This window comes from Eucalyptus grandis, chromosome 8 (genome assembly GCF_016545825.1).
Source record: "Eucalyptus grandis isolate ANBG69807.140 chromosome 8, ASM1654582v1, whole genome shotgun sequence".
Taxonomy (NCBI): domain Eukaryota; kingdom Viridiplantae; phylum Streptophyta; class Magnoliopsida; order Myrtales; family Myrtaceae; genus Eucalyptus; species Eucalyptus grandis.
Genome location: NC_052619.1, coordinates 26,916,689 through 26,937,019, shown reverse-complemented (window position 1 = coordinate 26,937,019; position 20,331 = coordinate 26,916,689). Strand labels below are relative to the sequence as shown.

The 20,331-nt window shown below is 38.2% G+C and overlaps 2 protein-coding genes across 2 annotated transcripts; both read left to right on the top strand.

Moving 5' to 3' along the window:
• Positions 1 to 4,170: 4,170 nt before the first annotated feature.
• On the top strand, positions 4,171 to 4,629 carry LOC120287101. Its single transcript, XM_039299784.1, has 2 exons — positions 4,171 to 4,289; positions 4,320 to 4,629. The coding sequence occupies exons 1-2, from the start codon at positions 4,171 to 4,173 to the stop codon at positions 4,627 to 4,629; spliced, it is 429 nt and encodes a 142-aa protein (XP_039155718.1).
• A 6,479-nt stretch (positions 4,630 to 11,108) lies between these two features.
• On the top strand, positions 11,109 to 14,251 carry LOC104441058. The gene is made up of 2 exons (XM_010054057.3): positions 11,109 to 11,621; positions 13,832 to 14,251. The coding sequence occupies exons 1-2, from the start codon at positions 11,295 to 11,297 to the stop codon at positions 13,967 to 13,969; spliced, it is 465 nt and encodes a 154-aa protein (XP_010052359.2). The 5' UTR covers positions 11,109 to 11,294; the 3' UTR covers positions 13,970 to 14,251.
• The last annotated feature ends 6,080 nt before the right edge of the window (positions 14,252 to 20,331 follow it).

The window sequence follows — 20,331 nt, the reverse complement described above, 5'->3', positions numbered from 1 at the left end:
GTGATCCACCACTATTGGTTCAATATGGAAACCTAATCCACGAGTTTAGGTAATTATAGGATACTGATTTGATTTGAATATTTGAATACTTAATTTATGTTTATTGCAATCTAATTGCATACCTTGAGCAATATGTATCCCCAAATTAGGATATATTTCCTAATTCGCAACCACATGTGATCTTCAATTTTATCTATAAGGCCTTAGATAAAATTATTGACTCCGCTGGTATCTTTAAAATTGATAGTTTGATCTTTAAGGCTTTAGATCACTTTATTGAATTTATTCGCGAAATTTCAGGTTGATTAGATATTGTTTCCGCATTTGAATCGATCAGGTGACACTTTTATGGATTGAGTGATTTGAATATTTGATTGTTTCCCTCATCCTAAAGATTAAAAAAAAAAAAAAACTACATTTCATGTCATGTTGTTTAGGATTTGTTTTCAAAATAGAATTGCATGATAGAATAGTCTAGATACTTTTCTAATAAAATTATAATGCATGTTAGATAATGTCTTTGAATTGAGTTGCTTGTTGAGATAAGTTTCTAAGTTAAGATATAATTTTGGTTAGTCTATTTCCTAAGTTAAAATAGACAATATCTCACTTTAGGTAGGTTTCTATTTTTGGTAATTTTGAATTACGAATTTTAATGAAAAATGCAAAAATATTATGTCCATGTCATATAGAATTAGATTCACAAAATGCATGCCACTTAGTAATTGTTGCTAGGTCCATTTAATTTTAAAAAAATATCGTTAGAATTAGGCCATTTGCTTAAATTGCATTGCACGTAGATTAGATTTCATTAAACAAGATAAAATTTGAGTGATTATGCATGTTAATTAAAAATCATATTTAGAACTGTTGATATGAATTTTGAGCTAACATTACAAATGATTTCTTTGCTATGAGGTGAGTCCCATAATTTATTTATTACTTTCTTAGGTGTTAAATTGAAGGTTTGCATACCCGTATGGTCACTTCACATATTAGGAAAGTAAATTAAAATCAATTCAAGTTGCTTACAAAACATTTTTTTTTTTTTGGTAATAAAAGAGAGTAGGTATCGAAAGGGCGTTAGATAAATATAGTTTAATCAAATCCCCGAACTCACAATCTCTAGTTCACGGAAGTAAAGTAAATTTCTCGTTATTTTGCTTGGGTTTCTAATTGACCCACTAAAGAATAGATTAATGGTGACTCCTAATTGAAAAATCATTTGTATGTTAAAAACTTGAACCTTAAGCTGCGAATTGGTATAGGTTTTGGGAGAGTTCGAACTAAGATTGGACTTAGTAATCCATTAGTCAAACCCTAGGTCATGCACTCAAGGTTAGGTCGCAACAATGATGCTTCGGGTTTTACTCCTTTTAGAACTATGTCCTACTCTAAGGGAACATTGGATCTGATGAATGCCTTCATTTTGTTTCTTCAAATGCCGTACTCCTTTCCATCAAAATATGGAGGCATTGTATAACCTTGACATTCATAAAGACGTAGTACAATATTGCTAGCCATAATAAGTCGTTAGCTCAGAAGTAATGTAGCACTTCAAAAAATGATGAGCATCCAGCTTTGATTTAAATTGTTGGGGCTAGAACTATCACCTAGAGGGGAGGGTGAATAAGTGATTAACCGGAATTTAAAACAATCGAGTTTAATATTGCTAGAGAACAACATCTGAAGATGAGCTATGCAATGATCAGATTCTGCTGTGTGCAATAAACTATCAAACAATATACATAAGGGATTATGGGATAGAGAAAATTGCATATAATAATTATAGTGGTTCGGCTTACAATAAACTTATGTCCACTCACCCGCACAATTGTATCTTCTAATCTCATACTCCTAATAACAACCTCTCGGAGATTACAATTTTAGCTCACAAAGATGAGTATGTAATATCAAAATTCTCTTTGAACTTTAGAATTGTAGAATTCAATCTTATTCTTCCTTCGTCACCAAGATATCCTTTAATACTCCTCAATATCCAAGTTAACCGTTAGATAGAAATTCTGAGGATTATTTGTCCAATCAATCCATTGAACCTGAATGATACAAGAAGATCTTATTGCCTCTAGAATCATAAGATTCGAGTCTGACTTGATTTCGCTGCCCATACAACAAAGGTTGGGTTTCTATAAGTAGAGTTCTTCGTATGGAAGCAGCTTCTCGTCTCATAAAGATTGTCAAAGGGATCACAAATTCTTATTAAGGAAGAATTATGTTGATATTTATCCTTTCTGGACAAATGGGCGATCGATATAACTTTAGAAAGAAACCCGAGCAAGAATTGCTAGCCGTAGGCTGGAGGAGATGAAAGGAATATGCCTCACCACAAAGCAGTGCATATGCTCCGATGGGCAAGACTCACAAGTCGCGAAACATGCGAAACCATCAGCAAATGATGCTGCAACCCATTAAGGTGATTTGACTTCTCTCCTTTCTTGCTGAATCGAACAATATCTCGAACAGTTATCGAGCTTCATAAATCCGCTGGATGTGCGGTTATGTGCGAATATGTAGGTGACTTCTCCTGTCGCTGAGACGATTTTCACACGGCGTCTTCCTGCTAAGCATAGCTCTCTTTCTCCTCTCTCATCTATTTATCTTCTTCAGTTTTTGCGTTCCTTTAGCCAGTTCATTCCGGGACAAAATGCCTTGCACTAAGTTCACATCGATGCTTCATTTTATTGAGCTTCCTTTAGGTAAGCATTCACATAGATGACACTATGGTCTGAAAGAGGCCTTGATTAGAACTTTAGCAGTGAAGAGGATGTTTTAGACTTAATTCTTTCGTTAATGGATGATGTTCATCGGAACCAAGTCTCCTTAAATTATAGTTATCAATTGTATTATTGTTTGTGGGGCTTGTAAGGTGTTTCACGAGCCTCCAAGTAGCTGGGCTTCAGCTCTCATGACCTCAGATTAAAATAAATGTGGTGGTAGCATGGTTAGGATTAAACTCATGCTTCGAGCAATGATATGCTACAGCAGTAACTGTCCGCTGAGCACTTGTTAATTAAGAGATTTAGCTGATTTTTCTTTAAATATCTGCAGTATCGGAGTGAAAAACTAGAGTCAAAGCCCATGGTTTGTTTGAACGGTTGCGATCAAGTCATCGGATTAATCACCAAAGTTCATTGATTTTCAGAGTTTCAGGCATCTTGAGAGCAGGGTTACCATCCAGTTAATGTACAAGGCCTCTATATTCTTTGTTTATAGTACATATGTTGGGTCAAGAGCTTTGGTTCTGAAATTGAAAATCCCATCTTATGTCATTATCAGCTCCCAGCACGGCCGGCGACAACCCCATGGAAGTGGGGACAATCGGTTCTTCAAAAGTCATAGATGGGCAAGAAGGACCGCATCGTTTTGGATAAGGATTATTCTCTTAATCCTCCATTGATAAGCTCCTTGGATCCTCCTGACCCTGCCATGTACCTTCAACCATGATGCGAGAAAAGGACAAAGTGTTCGACAATAACCGACCGAACTCTCCATTCAACAATCAACAATAAGGAAATTTACTTCATTTCACCTTCATGCTCAGATGCCGCCTCATCCTTCTGGCTGACATTCCAAGCGGAAATCCACAAAACTAATGTTCTTCTCGTGCTATCCAGTGGCCTCCACGCCATATATTTCAACCACATCGTTACGTGAAATTTATCAATCGGCAATTGTAAGAACAATAGAAGCTAGATAAAGATCAGCTCAAATTTGTTACCTTCCCGTACCCCTTCAATGGGTTCAATCACTTCTCTACCACGGCCCATAGTGCTGGAGCCATCCCGGGAGTTCGATCCCTTTTGGCTACCAGGTTTACTTTTCGTTTTGCCTAAGGCGACCGACACAAACCACAAACATCTCCAACTGGATAGAATGTTATGACCCATCTAACAACTGGTGGAATTACGTTAGCCTTATTCCTAGGATGATTGAGAGCCATGTCTTGAAGGGTTTCGCCATGGTTTCACTCCAAGATTCAATCAATATCATTCGTGGCCGACTCTGCTACAAGGAAATGATTCATGCCTCGGACGAATTGGCCGAGTTGGTGGACGTGGAGGTCAAAGTCCTATCCACCGTTATAGTGTTAGAACCGATCGATGGTCTTCTTGTGCACCTCTTCAGACCCCGCGTTAGGATTTTGCGTGCATGGTGTGCGACAACAAAATATACGTCACTGGGGACCAGTCCACTTCGTTTAGTGCTAAGGGAATCCCATCTGCCGAGGTGTATGATCTGAGTTCTGTGCCTAGCATGAGCATGTCGAGGTAAGAATGCGCGGTGGTCACATGGAACAGTAAAGTCCAAGTGATCGGCGGATACAACGAGAAGCTAGACTCGGGTCACACAATCCCTTTCATCGTGGAGCATGGCTCGGTCGATGTGTACAATCCGAACATGGGGAGATGGGAACTGATGGCGACAATGTGGCAATCGGATGTTCCACCTAGCCAAATTCTTGCCCTTGATGATGGGAGGCTGTTCACCTCAGGAGATCGCCGCAGGTCTTGGAAGGGCTACATCATTGCCCATGATCCCGAGCTCAACATGTGGGACACCGTCCCTGGGTCGCTACAAGAGACTGTCTTCAGCGGTGGCCATGTCTGATGCCGACAACAGCAGGCGGCCACCCATCCCAGCCAACATACGTTGCAGACACACCGATCGGGACCCGTTTGTATTTCTTGGTCGGGTATTGGGCCTCCAGGGACTTGCCAAGGACGGTTGTCAATGGCACACGTGTTCGACATGTCTCCAAATGCTGAGTGCTGGAGAAATTTCGAGCCGGCCAAAGAGGATGGAGAGAGAGTTTTGTAGTCATTGTTGTGTCATTCAGCTATCGTGAGAAGATCAGAAACCAAGAGACTCCTGGTCTGTGTTAATTCTATCTACTCCACTGGTGCCTAGTGATGTTTTGACAATCCATGAACTCCAATTCTTGTATCCTAATGATGTTTTGAAAAGCCGTGAACTCTAATTCTTATATTAAACTGTCCAATTCCAGGTCCAACATTCTAAACTGTTCCAGCTGTTCTCAATTAAGGAACAAAACATCAAACAACAAGAAAGAAGATACAACCATACTCTCCTCACAAGGTTTTCCTCCAAGAAACTATTTTCTTGCGAACATATTCACACTCTCTCTCTCTCTCTCTCTATCTCTTCAAGAAAGAAAAACAAGGAGAATGCGAAACATGACATGGTGGAGTTCATGCTTTAAATGGAGTCAGTGAGTGAACAGGAAGATGATGGAAACAGATCTCTGGAGCATGCTAGAAAAGAAAAGGCAGGCGCGGTAGATTGTTAGGTCAGCAGTTCTTGCTGTGTTAGGGTTTCTGATGATGAATCAACTGACCCAATCCTTCATTTCATGTTTGGCAAGAATTCGACATGTAATTATAATCCTCTTTTTCCCTAATGCTTATCTCTTTACCCAAAATTGAATTGTTGTTGCTCTTTCCTTGTCTCGCCAGATTTGGCAATATTTAAAGGGCAGAATCATTTCTAGCCCTAGCTTTCTCGTCGAAACCTTGATGTGTAGCCTTATTCAAATCATGACCCCAGAAATAATGTGCACATAAAAATATCAGATCAATCGGAAAACTTGCATCGCTAAAACACAATCATGCAACTTGTACTAAATTTATTTGTGAAGGGATAAAAGAACGCCTAATTTAAAACGATTTTTTTATTATTTTTAGCCTGTTTTAAAACAAAATTTGGTGATGCTTTCTGAAACTAAACAAGTCTAGAACTCTTCGAGGTATATAAAAAAAAAAAATGGAAAGCTCTTCTAATCTGCTCGACAAAATATTTTAGAGCGTGCTATAAGGGAAAGCTCTTCATAATGCAATTTGATCGATTCTTTCCAAGAATGGAAAGGAATGACGGACCCGATTGATGATTGTGTTTTTTGTTTGATTAGATTCGGACAGGTAATCCAACGTTTTAAAATAATATAAATCCACTAATCCCACTTGAGAAAAGGGAGAATTTCTACCTTTCGTCCATGCATTCTCTCTCTTTTTTCTAATCGAGTTCATGCCCTTTTAATTAGTCTTACTAAGTTCTTCTACTTTCATAAATTTTCCTCAGCATTGTTTGCCGGCACGATCGGTATATGTCATTACGCTCCCCATTTGAATCCTCATGTCGCGTGCTCATGCAAAATAGCATTGGAAAAAGGAAAAAAGAATAATTATAGTAGGAATCCTGCAACTTGTATCAGTCTGATGCTTGAGCCGTAAAAGTTTCGTGAAAGGGATAACTTAGCCATAAACTAAATTTATTTTCGAAGGGAAAAAAAAAAGAATTCCTAATTTGACAAATTTTGATTGTTTTTTTTAGTCTTTTTAAACAAAACTTGATGATGTTTTCTGAAATTAAACAAGTCTAGATTTCTTCGAGGCATATGAAAAAGGGTTTATGCCACGAAATACTCAAATTAGTATACCTATGATAAACTTATCTTAAACAAATTTTTAATAACTAAAAACTTCAAACTGATACATTTATAACAAATTTACTCTCCATTAGTTTTTGTTAAATTAAATTAATACAATGAAAAATCACAAATTGGTACATATGTGATAAATGGAGAGTAAAACCTCACACCCGTACATCTATCAATTGCCATGTGTTATGCAATTCAGCAATTTAATGGTTAAAATTAACGAAAATTAACAGGAGATAAATTTGTCACCAATATATCAATTTAAGACTTTTCGTGATATCAACTTTATTAAACAAAAAAAAAAAAAGTAAACACCCCATTGAATGTCGCTGTTAGTTTTGGGCTTTCTCTCCCTCATGAAGGAGAGAAGTTTGAATTCTCAGCACGTCGTTGCAGGTAGACTTACCACTTCATAGGGGTGGTGGGTTCCTCCGTGGGCCCTAGGATTTGCCCGCTGGCTGTCGGCTTACGGATTTTCCAATGTCATAAAAAAAAACTTTATTAAAAAATAAAAACAATCGAGCATCTTTTAATCTACTCAACACATATAGTAGAGCGTGCTAGAAGGGAAAGCTCTCCAAAATGCGATTTGATTAATTCTTTCCAAAAATGGCAAAGGAATTATAGACCACATCAATGATTGTGTATTTTGTTTGCTTAGATTCGGACCAATAATCATAATTTTTAAAATAATGTCATCCACTAATCCCACTTGACAGAAGGGAGAATTTATATCTTTCGTCCATGCACTCTCTCTCTCTCTCTCTCTCTCTCTCTTTTCTAATCGAATTTACGTACTTTTAGTCTTATTAAGTTATTATACTTTCATAAATTTTCATAAGCATTGTTTGCCGGCACGACGTGCGCATGTCATTATGCTCCCCCGTTTTAATCCTCATGCGGCTTGTTCGTGCAAGCCGGATAAATGGCATTGGAAAAAGGAAAAAAAGAACACATTCTTTGGTCTTGAAAAATATTGAAAGGGACAATTACAGCAGGAGTCCTGAAACTCGTATCAATCCGACGCTTGCATCATAAAGCTTTCGTTTCATGCGTTTAATGTTGGTTCAAGTGTAGCAATCGAGGTGGAATGAATTGGTTGAAACATAATCAAGTATGACCTTTCAAATTCTTGTTCACGTTAGTGTAACATTTAAAACGTTACCCGTAATAAATTTCGAAGCTTCTATAATATCATGCAAGTTGTCACATAATATAAAGAAATCTTGATAGAGAATATTGAGACAAGATTTATCGTCATTTGCCATTTTTTTCGCTCCACTTTGCTTTCCCAACTCTAGCGGCATAATCAAACCATACCCACCATGTCAAATGTTAAGTTTCAACTGTGATGTTCCGTATATCGATATGTATTTGAGAAATGATTAAGTTACAATTTTTAATTTATTGTGATAATAATAATTTATTTTAAAAATTACTATGTTAATAAAAAAATTATAAAAATGTTTGTAAGTCAATTCTTTCAAGAATTTGTGATTCACAACGAATTATTATTCTTATAATAACTCAAAAATTGCTATGTTAATAAAGCTCCACAAATACGATAATACGTACGGCGGTTGCAGAGACTTCCGGAGGAAAGAAAGAGGAATCGCACGCTTCTGTCCGCACCCGGCCGCGGCCGCACGTGCGTCGGGGAGGAGGCGCACGCGCGCCCGTACTCTCGTACGTGGGTGGGGGTGCGGGTGTCCGGTCGCTTTCTTTGACCCACACCGCCCGAGTCCTCTCACTCACGTCGACGGCCCCGATCTCGCCCCAATCCCGAGACGGGATCGGGGCCGTCCGATACCGGGTCGGGGCCGTCCGATCCCGGGTCGGGGTGTCGGAGGGGGACAATCCCGAGGACCGGTGGTGGCCCGAAATGCCGGTGCGGACCTGAAAAGTCCGACACGGGACGCCTGACGTTGTCGCCTTGTTTTCCCCCATTTTTTTTTTTATATTCATTTTTCGGGGAATTTCTTTTTTTTTTCTTTTTTCTTTTTTTCTTTTTTTTGCTTTACTTACCCTCTTTTTCTGGGCATCGATGCGAAGCCCGACCGAAGTGGAGCTCGATCGAGCTGCGGGGCCCGCGAGGCGCCACGTGGCGGGAGGGGGAGGGCGGAGGGGGATCGGTGGGGACCACTGTGGAGGTTGGGGAAGCATTTGGGCGCGTTGCCCAACGTGGGCGGGGGAGTTCTTAATGGCATGGATGCCGTCAAGTTTCCTAGCACAAAATAATAATAGTAGAAAAAAGTGATGCAAAATATTCATGGGGACCATATTCACGAAAGCCCAATCAATAATAATGAATAATTTGACTTTTAAAGTGTTGATTATGCTAACGTGAAAAAAAGCCAATGTACCCAAAAGGGCGTGTGTCTATATTGGTAATTTATTTGCGACACTTGTTAGTAAAATTTTGTTCATAATAGATTTGTGTTTAAAACTATTTCTCAGCACACTTACTAAGTTATTAGATCTGAGAAACGTTGGAATTTTCAAAAAAAATTTTTTTTTCGTGTTACGTATGCTCTTTCTTGAAAATTAAAATCTCTACTTATTGCTTGAATTAGATCATAGTTAGAAGATAACTTCCATAACATGTGATTGGTCTCTTGACAAAAAAAAAAGTCATGACATCTGTAGGACCCTCTTTTTTATATGAAGGGACGGCCATTGGTTCTCTTTGTTACCTTTGATCTCTTTGCACTATCATTGGATGGCTATCAAACAAGTTCAACCCGGTATGTTTCCTCCCAATACATAGCTTAAACATAGAAAGATTAAAGCCCGATCACACTTACTCTGGAGATAAAAAATCTCAAAGTATGTTCTTTTAAATAACTTAAGGCACCAATAATGAACAGAATCTACTTAATGAATAAATGTGTTCTCATTCATTTGACAAAGTAAATTGTTTGTAATTGTTTATAAACATAAGTTATAAAACAATGGCCACTTGATTGGATTGACAATATCACACCTTTACATGTGTAAGGCATGACTTTAATTAACTCTTTCTTATTGAAATTTTGCAAAAATAAAAAGGGAAAAGGTCAAGTGGCCATGCCCTTTTGCCTTGAGAGGAAAAGGCAGAGAGTCCTCTCCTTGTTTGTCATGATTTGCATGGACAAGATAGAAAGCTGGTGGGGATTGAACATGTGGGGCATCGTTTCCTCCTGATGGGGGTCCACTCGAAAGTACTTTTTGGGGGTTTCTCGAAACTCAATTAGAGGTGTTTTTATTTTTCTCCTTTTTTTTTAATGATTTCGTCATGTGTTAGGATCCATGTTTTCCCATGCAAAGGAACAAAATTAAATTGGTCCTATTCAAGATAACATAAAATATTAAAAACCTTTCATACTAATTTCATCATTCATAATGATGACAATCCATTATCCCTAAACACAGTAAGCCAATTGACACATTTTGATAAATTTAAGAATTTATGTATTAGAACAAACAATGTGGGCCAACCCTTATCAGTTAAACAGTCAACATGAGCAGTTTAATCACTTTTTAAAAAAGTGCTATAGTGTAAAATGACTTATGTGAACACTTCTGTTATAAAACTAATTGAATTTTTAGTATGGTGATAAACATGGGTGCTAGGAGAGAGGGGCATGGCCAAATGATGCATCAAATTCAGGACATCAACTTATGGGATATATATTTTCAATTTTCATCCTCCAAAATAAATTTTAAAAAATATATTTCTTTTTAATTCTTTTGTTTCTGAAGTTGGGTGGGGATGGCTTGCCTTGTCGCTGTCCAGACATCAAAATTGGGTACATGTACTTCTTTGTTGCTTTGCTTGTTCCTTGGGGTAATTTATTAAATATATGATTGGTTGCCCATTTTCTCTAATTTCGAATTTTTAAAACATTAGAAGGAAAATGTGTATATAGGCAAATATGCTTTTTCCCCCCCCCTTGTTATCTTTATTTATTTATTATTATTTGAAACAGATCAATCAACTCAGCCATGAAAAGCGCAACACAAAGAATGGAAAAGCAAATATCACGTCCCATCTTTAATAAAAATTCACTTTTTGTCTGGGAATTATACTCTATTATTGCTGGGGGCTTTAAGGGGAAATTATACACGAAAGATATTCCATGGGCCTACTTTTATTTATCCTTGGATTTTTCCATTGTCAAAAAAAAAAAAAACTCTAAAAAAATTAGTTTTTTGTAATCTTCATATGCAGTGTCCTATAATTTTTTGCAAAAATAAAAATAAAAATAAAAATAAAGCATCATCACCTAGAGTTTCGAACGGTAAATATTTTCGTGGGACTCAATAACATAATTATATAAATATGTCAATATAAATACTTTAGAAGCCTTTTACCAACAAAACTAAAAATTAACATAATTAATTTGACCCCACCTATTCTGGATGCATACTTTATTGATGCGGTTTTATTCTTCTTCACCCTATCTAATTTATCACTTAAGCATATAAAAAGGTATTTTTCTGGAGGGGGTCAAAAAGCATATAACAAGCGGAAGCGATACAATTCTTTTATATAGTTTTTGCCGGTCATCTTGTGCATATACACACATACACACACACACACACACACACACATATATATGTAGACAATTACATGGTCACACGAGCAAAACAAGCTCTCCAAATTCCAAAGCCTCTTCTCTCTCTCTCTCTCTCTCTACTGTGTTAGAAAAACTCGAAAAGCTCAAGTACTTGCTTGCACGCAGGCCCACACGCTGCTTCGTCACAAGCCTCAGAAAACTCTCTCTCTCTCTCTCTCTCTACAGTGATCCGGGAGCAGAGCAATGCTTTGAAGACGACGATGGCGAGAGAGCGAGGCTTGAGCTGGGGCGGTCATCAATGGCCGCCGATCGGAGCTCCTCTCTACCACCACCACCACCGTCACGACCCCCGCTCGCTGACGACGCCGCCGGGCCACGGCGGCGGCGGCGGGAGGCAGTTCGAGTACGACTCCGTCAACGCGGTGTCCTTCGGCTTCGTGGCCACCGCCGTCCTCATCTCCATGTTCCTGGTCATGGCCATCTTCGAGAAGTTCCTCCGCCCCTCCCCCTCGCCCGGCGGCGCTCGGCGGCGCTCGGATCTCGCGCCCCGGGGCCTCGCCGGGAAACTCGGCCACCCGTCCCCGAAAGTAAGTTCCTTTTGCTCGGCTTAGCCAAAAAGATATCACGCGTCTTTCGTGTACTTTAAGGTTAAATAAAGGTTTTTGCTTCGTCTTTCATGTGATTTTTCACTTTGTTGAGCATTTCATCGGACGATTGTTTTTCTCAAATTTTGCATGAGATCTTTATGTGGTTTTATAGAAAAATCCCTTCCTGAAAATTATGTCGAGCTCAGTACAATGCCATTCGACGTGGGATAAAATCGAATTTAGAGATAGTTTGAGAGTGGTCAATGCACCATCGAAATCATTACAACTTGGTAAAAAAGATTTTAAAAAAATCCCATCTTTAAAGTGCAAATTGTGACTGTGATAATTAGAATGTGGGCAGTTCTTGTAGTGAGAGCTTCCTTTTCTTTTCTTTTCTTTTTTGTAATTTTTTTTAAAAATTTTCTTTTTGGGGACCATTTTAAAGTTTGTGTAGCTTTCTTTTATAACCTTTTCATTGGGCACGTCTGGTTCTCTCGCCTTTGAATGCTTCTCCGACTTTCAACGAGAGAAAAAGGTGGAATTATTCATAATTTGGATGAAGTTTCTTCCTTCTTTTGACGCCTAATATTTTCGTTTTTTGACCAATTTTGGGGTTAGAGCGATGATTGTTATTCTGACACAGGCTCTGGTGCCTACCCTTTGGCCTATATTTCACGCTTTTGCTTTCTTTCATCATCTCTCCTGTGCCTGCGATTTTAGTTTTGAGAAAATAAATTTAGGGTTTCTTTCTTTGGATAGAGAGAGAGAGAGAATTTCCCTGTTTTTTTCCTCGCTCTCTCTCTCTCCTAGCATAATTCTATTTTCTTTTTGGCAATTCTTTACCCTCCATGTTCAAATCTCATTATTTGTGGAAAGTTTTGTGTGCTAAGAAGTATTTGGGTGACTATATACCAGATTGATATACAAGATTAATTTATATTGTCATGTTACAAATGATTAATTTTGTAATTGGATGGTATGCAAGAATCGGACGAGAATATGCTACAAAACTCGTATAATAGCCTTTTGTGTTGTAGCATTATTCTAGATAATAAAGAGCCTACTCCATCGTGGATTCTATATCCTCCACCTACTAATTAGACACCATGTGTCTTTCTTTATTGTAAGTGCGAACTTTGTACACCTCCCATGTACTTACACTCTAGTTTCTGCCACTTCCTGCAACACACAAATCCATGAAGGATCATGCAAGAATCCACTGTTCGGTCGTCCGTCAGCCGATCAGCTTATTCAATCCATGTAGCGCCGACTTCGTTTCTTTAGATGCCAGGAAATCGCGACAGTTTCTTAGGAAAGTAATCCTGCGACCTGATGCATTGATCACAGCCGCGAAATGCTTTCATGGGGAATTTCGCGAATGAGTTGTGGATTAAGTAAATAGGTCGAACTTTGGTGATTCATCGACCAATCTCGACAATTCCATAATTGGAAGCTTGGTTGAAGAGTATGTCAAGCGAAGACATACAAATTTTATCCGGCTAAGCACCCGTAGAAATCTGACTTCTGTGACACACCTTCTCAATTTTGGTTGCGAAAAGGTCAAAATTTGTCGATCAGTTTCAGTTTCCTTTTCACTGGTCCCCTTATTAAACAAGTCGGATTTGATTAAAAAAGAACAAGAGAAGATGCATCATCAATAGCACTACCATGTGATTGTTATTTATGGGGCTTTGCTGATTCTTATCTGTTCTGCTTGCTGCCATTCACTTAATTTTATTTGGTTTTGCTTCTCAACATCTTCTATGACCTGCGCTACAGTGGTTCGTCTGTCTGGATGAGATCTTGTTCCCTTTAATCTTGCAATCGAAATGATGTCATGTGATTGTTATTTAGGGGGCTTTGCTGATTCTTATCTGTTCTGCTTGCTGCCATTCACTTAATTTAATTTGGTTTTGCTTCTCAACATCTTCTATGACCTGCGCTACAGTGCTTCGTCTGTCTGGATGAGATCTTGTTCCCTTCAATCTTGCAATCGAAATGATGTCATGTTGCAAGATCGCGTGTCAAAAGTTTATGTTTACTATGTGCATTCTGGACTGTGTTCCGATGGCTTGAAGATTTTGGTACCATTGGTCCAACAATATGAATGCATAGCTGCAATATGACGACAGTGAAGTGATTGGTAATACGAGCGAACAGCTGCGATTTTGCAAAACAGGCTAACATGATTGCAATTTTTGTGGATGCAGATGACTGTGTATGATGATGGAGTTTCAGTGCTCATGCCCGGGGACGACATTCCGTCGTACATTGCCCATCCAGCTCCGGTGCCTTGTCCCCGGGAGAACATTTCGTGGCCTCCTCACCGATCTGACGCCCCAGCTTGATCGCCTCGCGAAATTCATGCTCGATCACCAAACGATCGGCCCACTTTCAGTGCCCACCACGGCATCGAGCTGTGAGGATGTTTGGACTTTGATGTCATTCTTGAGTCAAGGATGAGAGGTTTTTTTCGGGGTCTTCTCTTTTAGTGATGAGCTCCCTGATTTCTTGTACAGATCATCATAGAGTTTGCAAAGGAAGTACTGCTTTGGGCTTCATTTTTAGCTCTCTTCTAGTGAGCCATTCTTCTTTTGATCTTTAGTCTTGAAAACTTTACTTTTCCAAAAAAAAAAAAAAAAATTGCAATTTCGGGTTCTGGGCATTTTTCTGTTTTCCCTTTTCTATTGGTTAATGGTGAAAAAACAAAAAAGCATGAAGAATTTACTAATTATGCGCCCAAAAAAAGTAATGATATAGCAAGTGCTTGGATTTTTGCCCCCGTTACAATCAAGTATCTAAATTGTTTTTGATTATAGTCAAGTATTTCGATTTTTCGAATCTGTCTCTATCAGAACTTTGTTAAATCTTGCCGTGTCATATGATTTACTTATGTCACTCGCTTGCTCAGTGAAAAACCTATGTCATCTCCATTAAGGTGTTGCGAGATGAGAGGAGAGAGAACCATTTGGGTCACTTTAGCCCCCATGTCTCTATTGATGTGATATCATCTCGAGAGGTTATATTAGATGTCCCCATTGACAATTAATGGCTATTTAATGGTGTCAATGTTCATGTTTTCATTTTTCCTCCGCGATTTTAATACATGCCTTGCATTGACTCGTATTTGAAAAGTCGAGACTGACTCATATTTGAAAAGTCAAGACGCTTGATTGAAAATCGAAATTAAGTAATCAGATTACAAAATTGGTATAAATTCAAGTGCTTGCGGTGCTACCAATGACGAAATGGATGAGTTGCCAAATTCTAAGGCTTCAGGTTCATCTTAGTTATGAGGTTTCCAAAAAAAATAAAGATAAACGAATAAGCAAATAGATGGATTAGGTATGATATAATATTGGGGCTGGAAAGCCGAAGCGCATTAGGATTTAAAGCCAGACCCATAAAGACAGGCATGGCCCAGGTCCATACAATATTCTATGCCCAGCTCAATTTCTAAAATGACTATGAGTTTAGACTTCAGTATGTGGGCGGCCCTAGATACACTCCAAAATGGCTGCATACACACCTTATGAAACTTGAATTACAGACGAATTGTGGACCCTACTCTCCTCCCGGCTGATCATGTGCGCCTCTTGTAATGGCTCGGGCCCGTTTGGTTCGGTTTTGGGAGAATACAAATACCTTTAAGGTAAAGGGGTTTTTCCAAATGTTAAAACCGTTTGGTAAATTATAGTCTCAAATAGTATTGAAATGCAACTTTTAACATAAATACCATTTGGCAAAACTAATATTTGTAATGGGTTTTTGCTTTTATTTTTATTTTTATTTTTTAAATCTGAAAATCAAATTTAGCGGCCGGCGGTATTGTCGAACGGCCAAATCTGGCCGCCTGGAGGCGCGACCTCAGGCACCTAAGGTCGTAGGGGACAGATCTAACGCCCTGAGGTTGCGTGGACCCAAGCGGCGTCCCCTGGTTCGTGTGGAACCAAGCGACACCACCTGGTTCGTGCGGAACCAAGCGGCATCACTTGGGTCCACGCGACCTTAGGCGACATCGCCTCAGGTCCGCAAGCGCTAGGCGAGACGTCACCTGAGGTCCGTGCAACCCAGGTGATGCCGCTTGGGTCGCGGGTCGCGCCACCCCCAAGCGGTGGTCATCGGGGATGCACAACCCTCAGGCGGTAGTGACAGCTGCCGGAGAAGCCCGATGGGTGGGAAGAAGAAGATGAACAGTGAAGAAGATGGGCGGGGAAGAGAAGAAGACGAAGGGGGAGAGACGATGAACAGTGACGCATTGCATTTCCAAAATGCCCAATGCTCAATGTACCCCCTCCCCAGTATTTGGCTTTGAGCATTTAGAATGCCCACATTTGGCAAATGAGCATTCCAAAACACTTGCCAAACACGCAAAATTTTCCCCAAGGGGCTTTAGGGGCTCAAATCCCCTTGGGAAAGCCCAACCAAACGAGGCTTTGGTCCAATGAGGGTAGGAAGTGGTCATCAGGACCAAAGGGCTTAAATAAGGCATTGCTCCTAACGGGCTTCTCAATTAATGAAAGGGGTAGAAATGAACTGAATGATGTACCAAACAGAGAGAACATGTGCTATGTGAAAATTGAAAAGGAGAGAGCATGCCTAGGATATATATGTAAAATTAAGTTGTGAAGGCGTCTTATGATGTAACGACAATTTTTGTTTTGAAACTCTAACATTAAGTGCACTCAAATTAGAGCATTCCTAGAATGGGTGACATCTTGGAAAAGAAACTTCTACTTATATGCTAAATGACAAAACCGTGAGGTTTAGTTGGAACGGGTACCTTGAACGAATTCATTCATAGCAATGCTGAAATTTTGTATTTTTCTTTTCCTTTTGTAGATTTGCTCACTATTTATATATGCTTTGCCCAAAGGGCCTTAACGGTGGAATGTTCATCTGTTCAGAAAGCGAGGATAATAGATCGAATCGGTCATCTTTAAAAGCAAGAATGGAAGTTGCGTGACGTTAGTTAGACTGAACAGAATGAACATTGCATGGTCGGAAATCGAAGGCAACCGTGCAAAGTTTGCAAAGCAAAGATGATATCGATGGATTTCTTCTTGCAGGTGCTTCCTTGAAGGTACACTTCGCCAAATCATTTCGCCCAAAAGCTTGAAAGTCACATGTTCTTTACACACAAAAAAGAACACCGCCAATTAGCTCGAGGCTGCTCATCTGTGCATGAGTTGACATGTGATGTAGGATACGTATGATAACTTGTCAATTTCTCTATTCTTTTGTTCTTTAGAACAAAAAAACATAAAAAAACAAAAAAAACAAAAAAAAATTCCATTTGATAATGTCAAGAAAACTGCTGCTTGATCAGAATAAGGGGCGATCAGAATACATTCACGCTGGAGGAAGTGCATCAAAGTTATGAGCTGATTCTACAAAAGTCGATTTTTCTCAATTGTCTAATGTTCCTTTTACCGGGTCTTAGAAATATGTAATTTGTCGATTTTCCATTTGCCTAACTTCTCATATTTAATTGAATAGAAGATAATTGGTCCCATAGTTATTTATTTCAACAGCGTTCTTGAAACTCCTAAAGTATTGGCTAAAAGTTTATAATACGAGACATATGTGGTGATGAATTTTTTTTCTTCACAATTTCTTGTCAAATAATGACTTGGTCTCATAAATGGGTTGAATGAATTTTATCACAAGATTTTTATATTGATCGCAAAACACTCGAGTGTGTCTTGAATGTAAAGTCAGTCACATAGCATGTGTAATACTTACAAGTAAACCGGTCAAAATGAATTATAAATCTATTTATTAACCCATATTAAATTAGCCAAGCTGTTATATTGGTTAGCTATATTTAGTAAATGAATCATAAATTAACTTAAAATGATAAAACCTAAAATAATATAAGTATTAAATGAGTTCACAATTTATTTAGATCCAACCAATTCTATGACTTTCTTTTCACTCTTTATTTTCCTCATTTAATGTCGAGCTCGCATTCACCTTAGTTCAATTTGAGTAAAAGTTTTTTTTAAGTTGTTTTAAAATATGCAAATGTTTTAGTAAATGAATTAGTTTGAGTATAAATTGAATATGAGTTGGATCGAACGCCAGTCATTAAATTTTTATTATAAAAGAAATAGATTAATTTGAGGTTCAACCGTTTTCAACCCCACCTATAACTTCGGCGGGCACTCCCATGGCGATCACGAAATAACATGAAACCCAAGTAAAAATTAATTTCCGTCCACACCTTCTGCATCTTAGTACGTGCTTGGCACGTGATTCGGGACAGCTTCAATTTCTTTCTGAACGTTGCAGAAATTAATAAATGCTGGCGCAGGGAAAATGATGGAAGTTGTACAAATCTTCGGACAATACAACAAATGGGAAGACGTCCGGATGCCATGAAATTGTTCTTTTTCCCTGCCCAAGTCTGATCCCAACATCATGGGTTCTGGATCATCAAAAACATCACTCACGTGATGTGGGAAAGAAGAGTCCAAGTCTAACCGAAACTGCCAGTTTTGGGGTTTGTCTTCATAGTAAATAGCTCAACAGCTATATAAAATTTAAGCCCATTATTTATTTGTTTGCTTATTTTTTTTTTTTTTGGGGTTTATTTGTTCTTCTTCTTTTTTGGCAATTAATAAGGACAATGTCCATTTCTTCCTTTAAGTTTGTTCCTATGCTCCCAACGGCTCCATAACGGTGTCTTTGTACCCCCTCCCTTCGCCCATTTGTCGTGGAAATTCCATTCAAGTTTGTGAAACGGCATGATGGATAGCCAAGGGTATTGAGAAAAAAAGAAAGAAAAGAAATCTAAGTAATAAGAGCCTGACGTGGTTTTTGGTTGATGGATTGTGAGATTTTAAACTGGAATGATGCGAAATTATTCATTTGCTTGCTTCTATGATATAATATGACTAACTTAATTTTAATTAAATTTAAAGTGTTTTATCTCAAACAACCAATGATGGAAAAGACCCAAATCATTGGTTGTTCGAGATTCTATACTGTCATTAATTTTCACTATGCACAAATCTCCAAACAAAACCTCACATCAAAGAGATCAAATTGTCTCTCCTTGCAAATTTTTATTACCGATTTAGTTAAGGTTAAGGAGATCTGATTTTTATTTGGTTTCGAGTGGATATGAAAAATAGAGAATTTGAAAGACGGGTATTCGTAGAAAGATTATGACATTTGCATGAATGGCACCACCCATTTCTTGCTCGAGTAAGTAAATAGATATGGTATGAGAGAACGAGATGAGGAACAAAAAAGAGAGAGAGAATGAAACTATTTGGACCGTCCTTAAGTAAATGTCATTATATAGATATCGTCAGAAAAAGAATGACGTGACAAGCTTTTGACACTTGATATGTGACCTTTACTCTTCGTTTTGAGTATCTCCACATATGGCAGTAGGATTTATAACGCAAGAGTAATGTTGCAGCCTATTTTCAAGGCTTTAACAGGGGACATTGCAAAGATTAAAAACTCGGGGAGCAGCTTGCAACAAAATGCCAAAATGAATAAAGTGGTCTTGCAACACTTTTGTATGTATTCGGCATTTTCAAAAGTAGTAATATGTAAGTGGTCATCCAATGGAAATTAGAGGTGCGTTTTTGGTACTTTTCCATGTTTTCAAAATTGAGCTAAAATTTTGATTCGACGGGTACATGTACCCTAAGCTTTGATAGGGGGGTGGCTAGGTTAAATAATTTGGAAAAATCGATGATAGAGTGTACCCAAATCTCATGGTAGGGTTGTACCTTGTGTTCTCAACACTGTATGACCCCACTTTATTAATAATGTAGGGAGAAATTGAATACTCGATGGAGCCATCCCAAGATGGAAGCTTTGATTCACATCTATCATTGGATCCGATCCCCATGTTATAATCTTTTAGCTTTAGATGAATGCACATGAAATTCAAAGTCAAGATCCAAAAATATCTTAATAACTTTGCACGATTGTTAATTCTTTTACCCTCTGTTGAACTTAGGAAACTCGGAATACTAATTAACGGTCTTTTAATCTCAAAGATGATTTGAATGAAAATTAAGGATACACCACCGAGTCAAAGAAAATTTTACGCAAATAGCATTACCTACCATCGATTTGAGGATTATGAACTATACATCATCTCAAATAAAATAGCATATAAAGATGCTTGCATTACGTAACCTCTTTTCTTACATTGATGGTGTATGCTTTGACCGAAGTTACATAACTATCCCTTTCTAAGGTGATCGCTTTTATGTTGGGGGGCCTAGAACTTTCGTTAAAAATGCTTAAACATGATCATTCGTGTAAGACTCAAGCTGCTTTGTCTGGTGGCCTACAACAATGAAGAACACAGCAAAGTAGGATCCAAACAGAGAAGGACAAAAGGGAAAAGTGGACAGCATGAGTTGAATTGAATCCAAGGCTTCTTCGGAAGACATTCTTCTCTTTCTTCTTGAATTATATTAAATATCAAAAGGATAAATATACCAAATATTCTAAACCTTGTCAAGAAAATATAATGGAGTCCTAAAACTTATAAAAAGTGCAATAAAATTCTAAAACTTGTTAAGTTGGTGTAATCAAATCTTTCTATTAACTCCATCAAACTTGACAAACGGAAAATATTAATAAGTTTTAAAACTTGATTGAACTAACTCGATAAATTTTAGAATTTGATTGTATTTTTATAATAAGTTTTAAGACTTGATTGTCATTTTTGAAA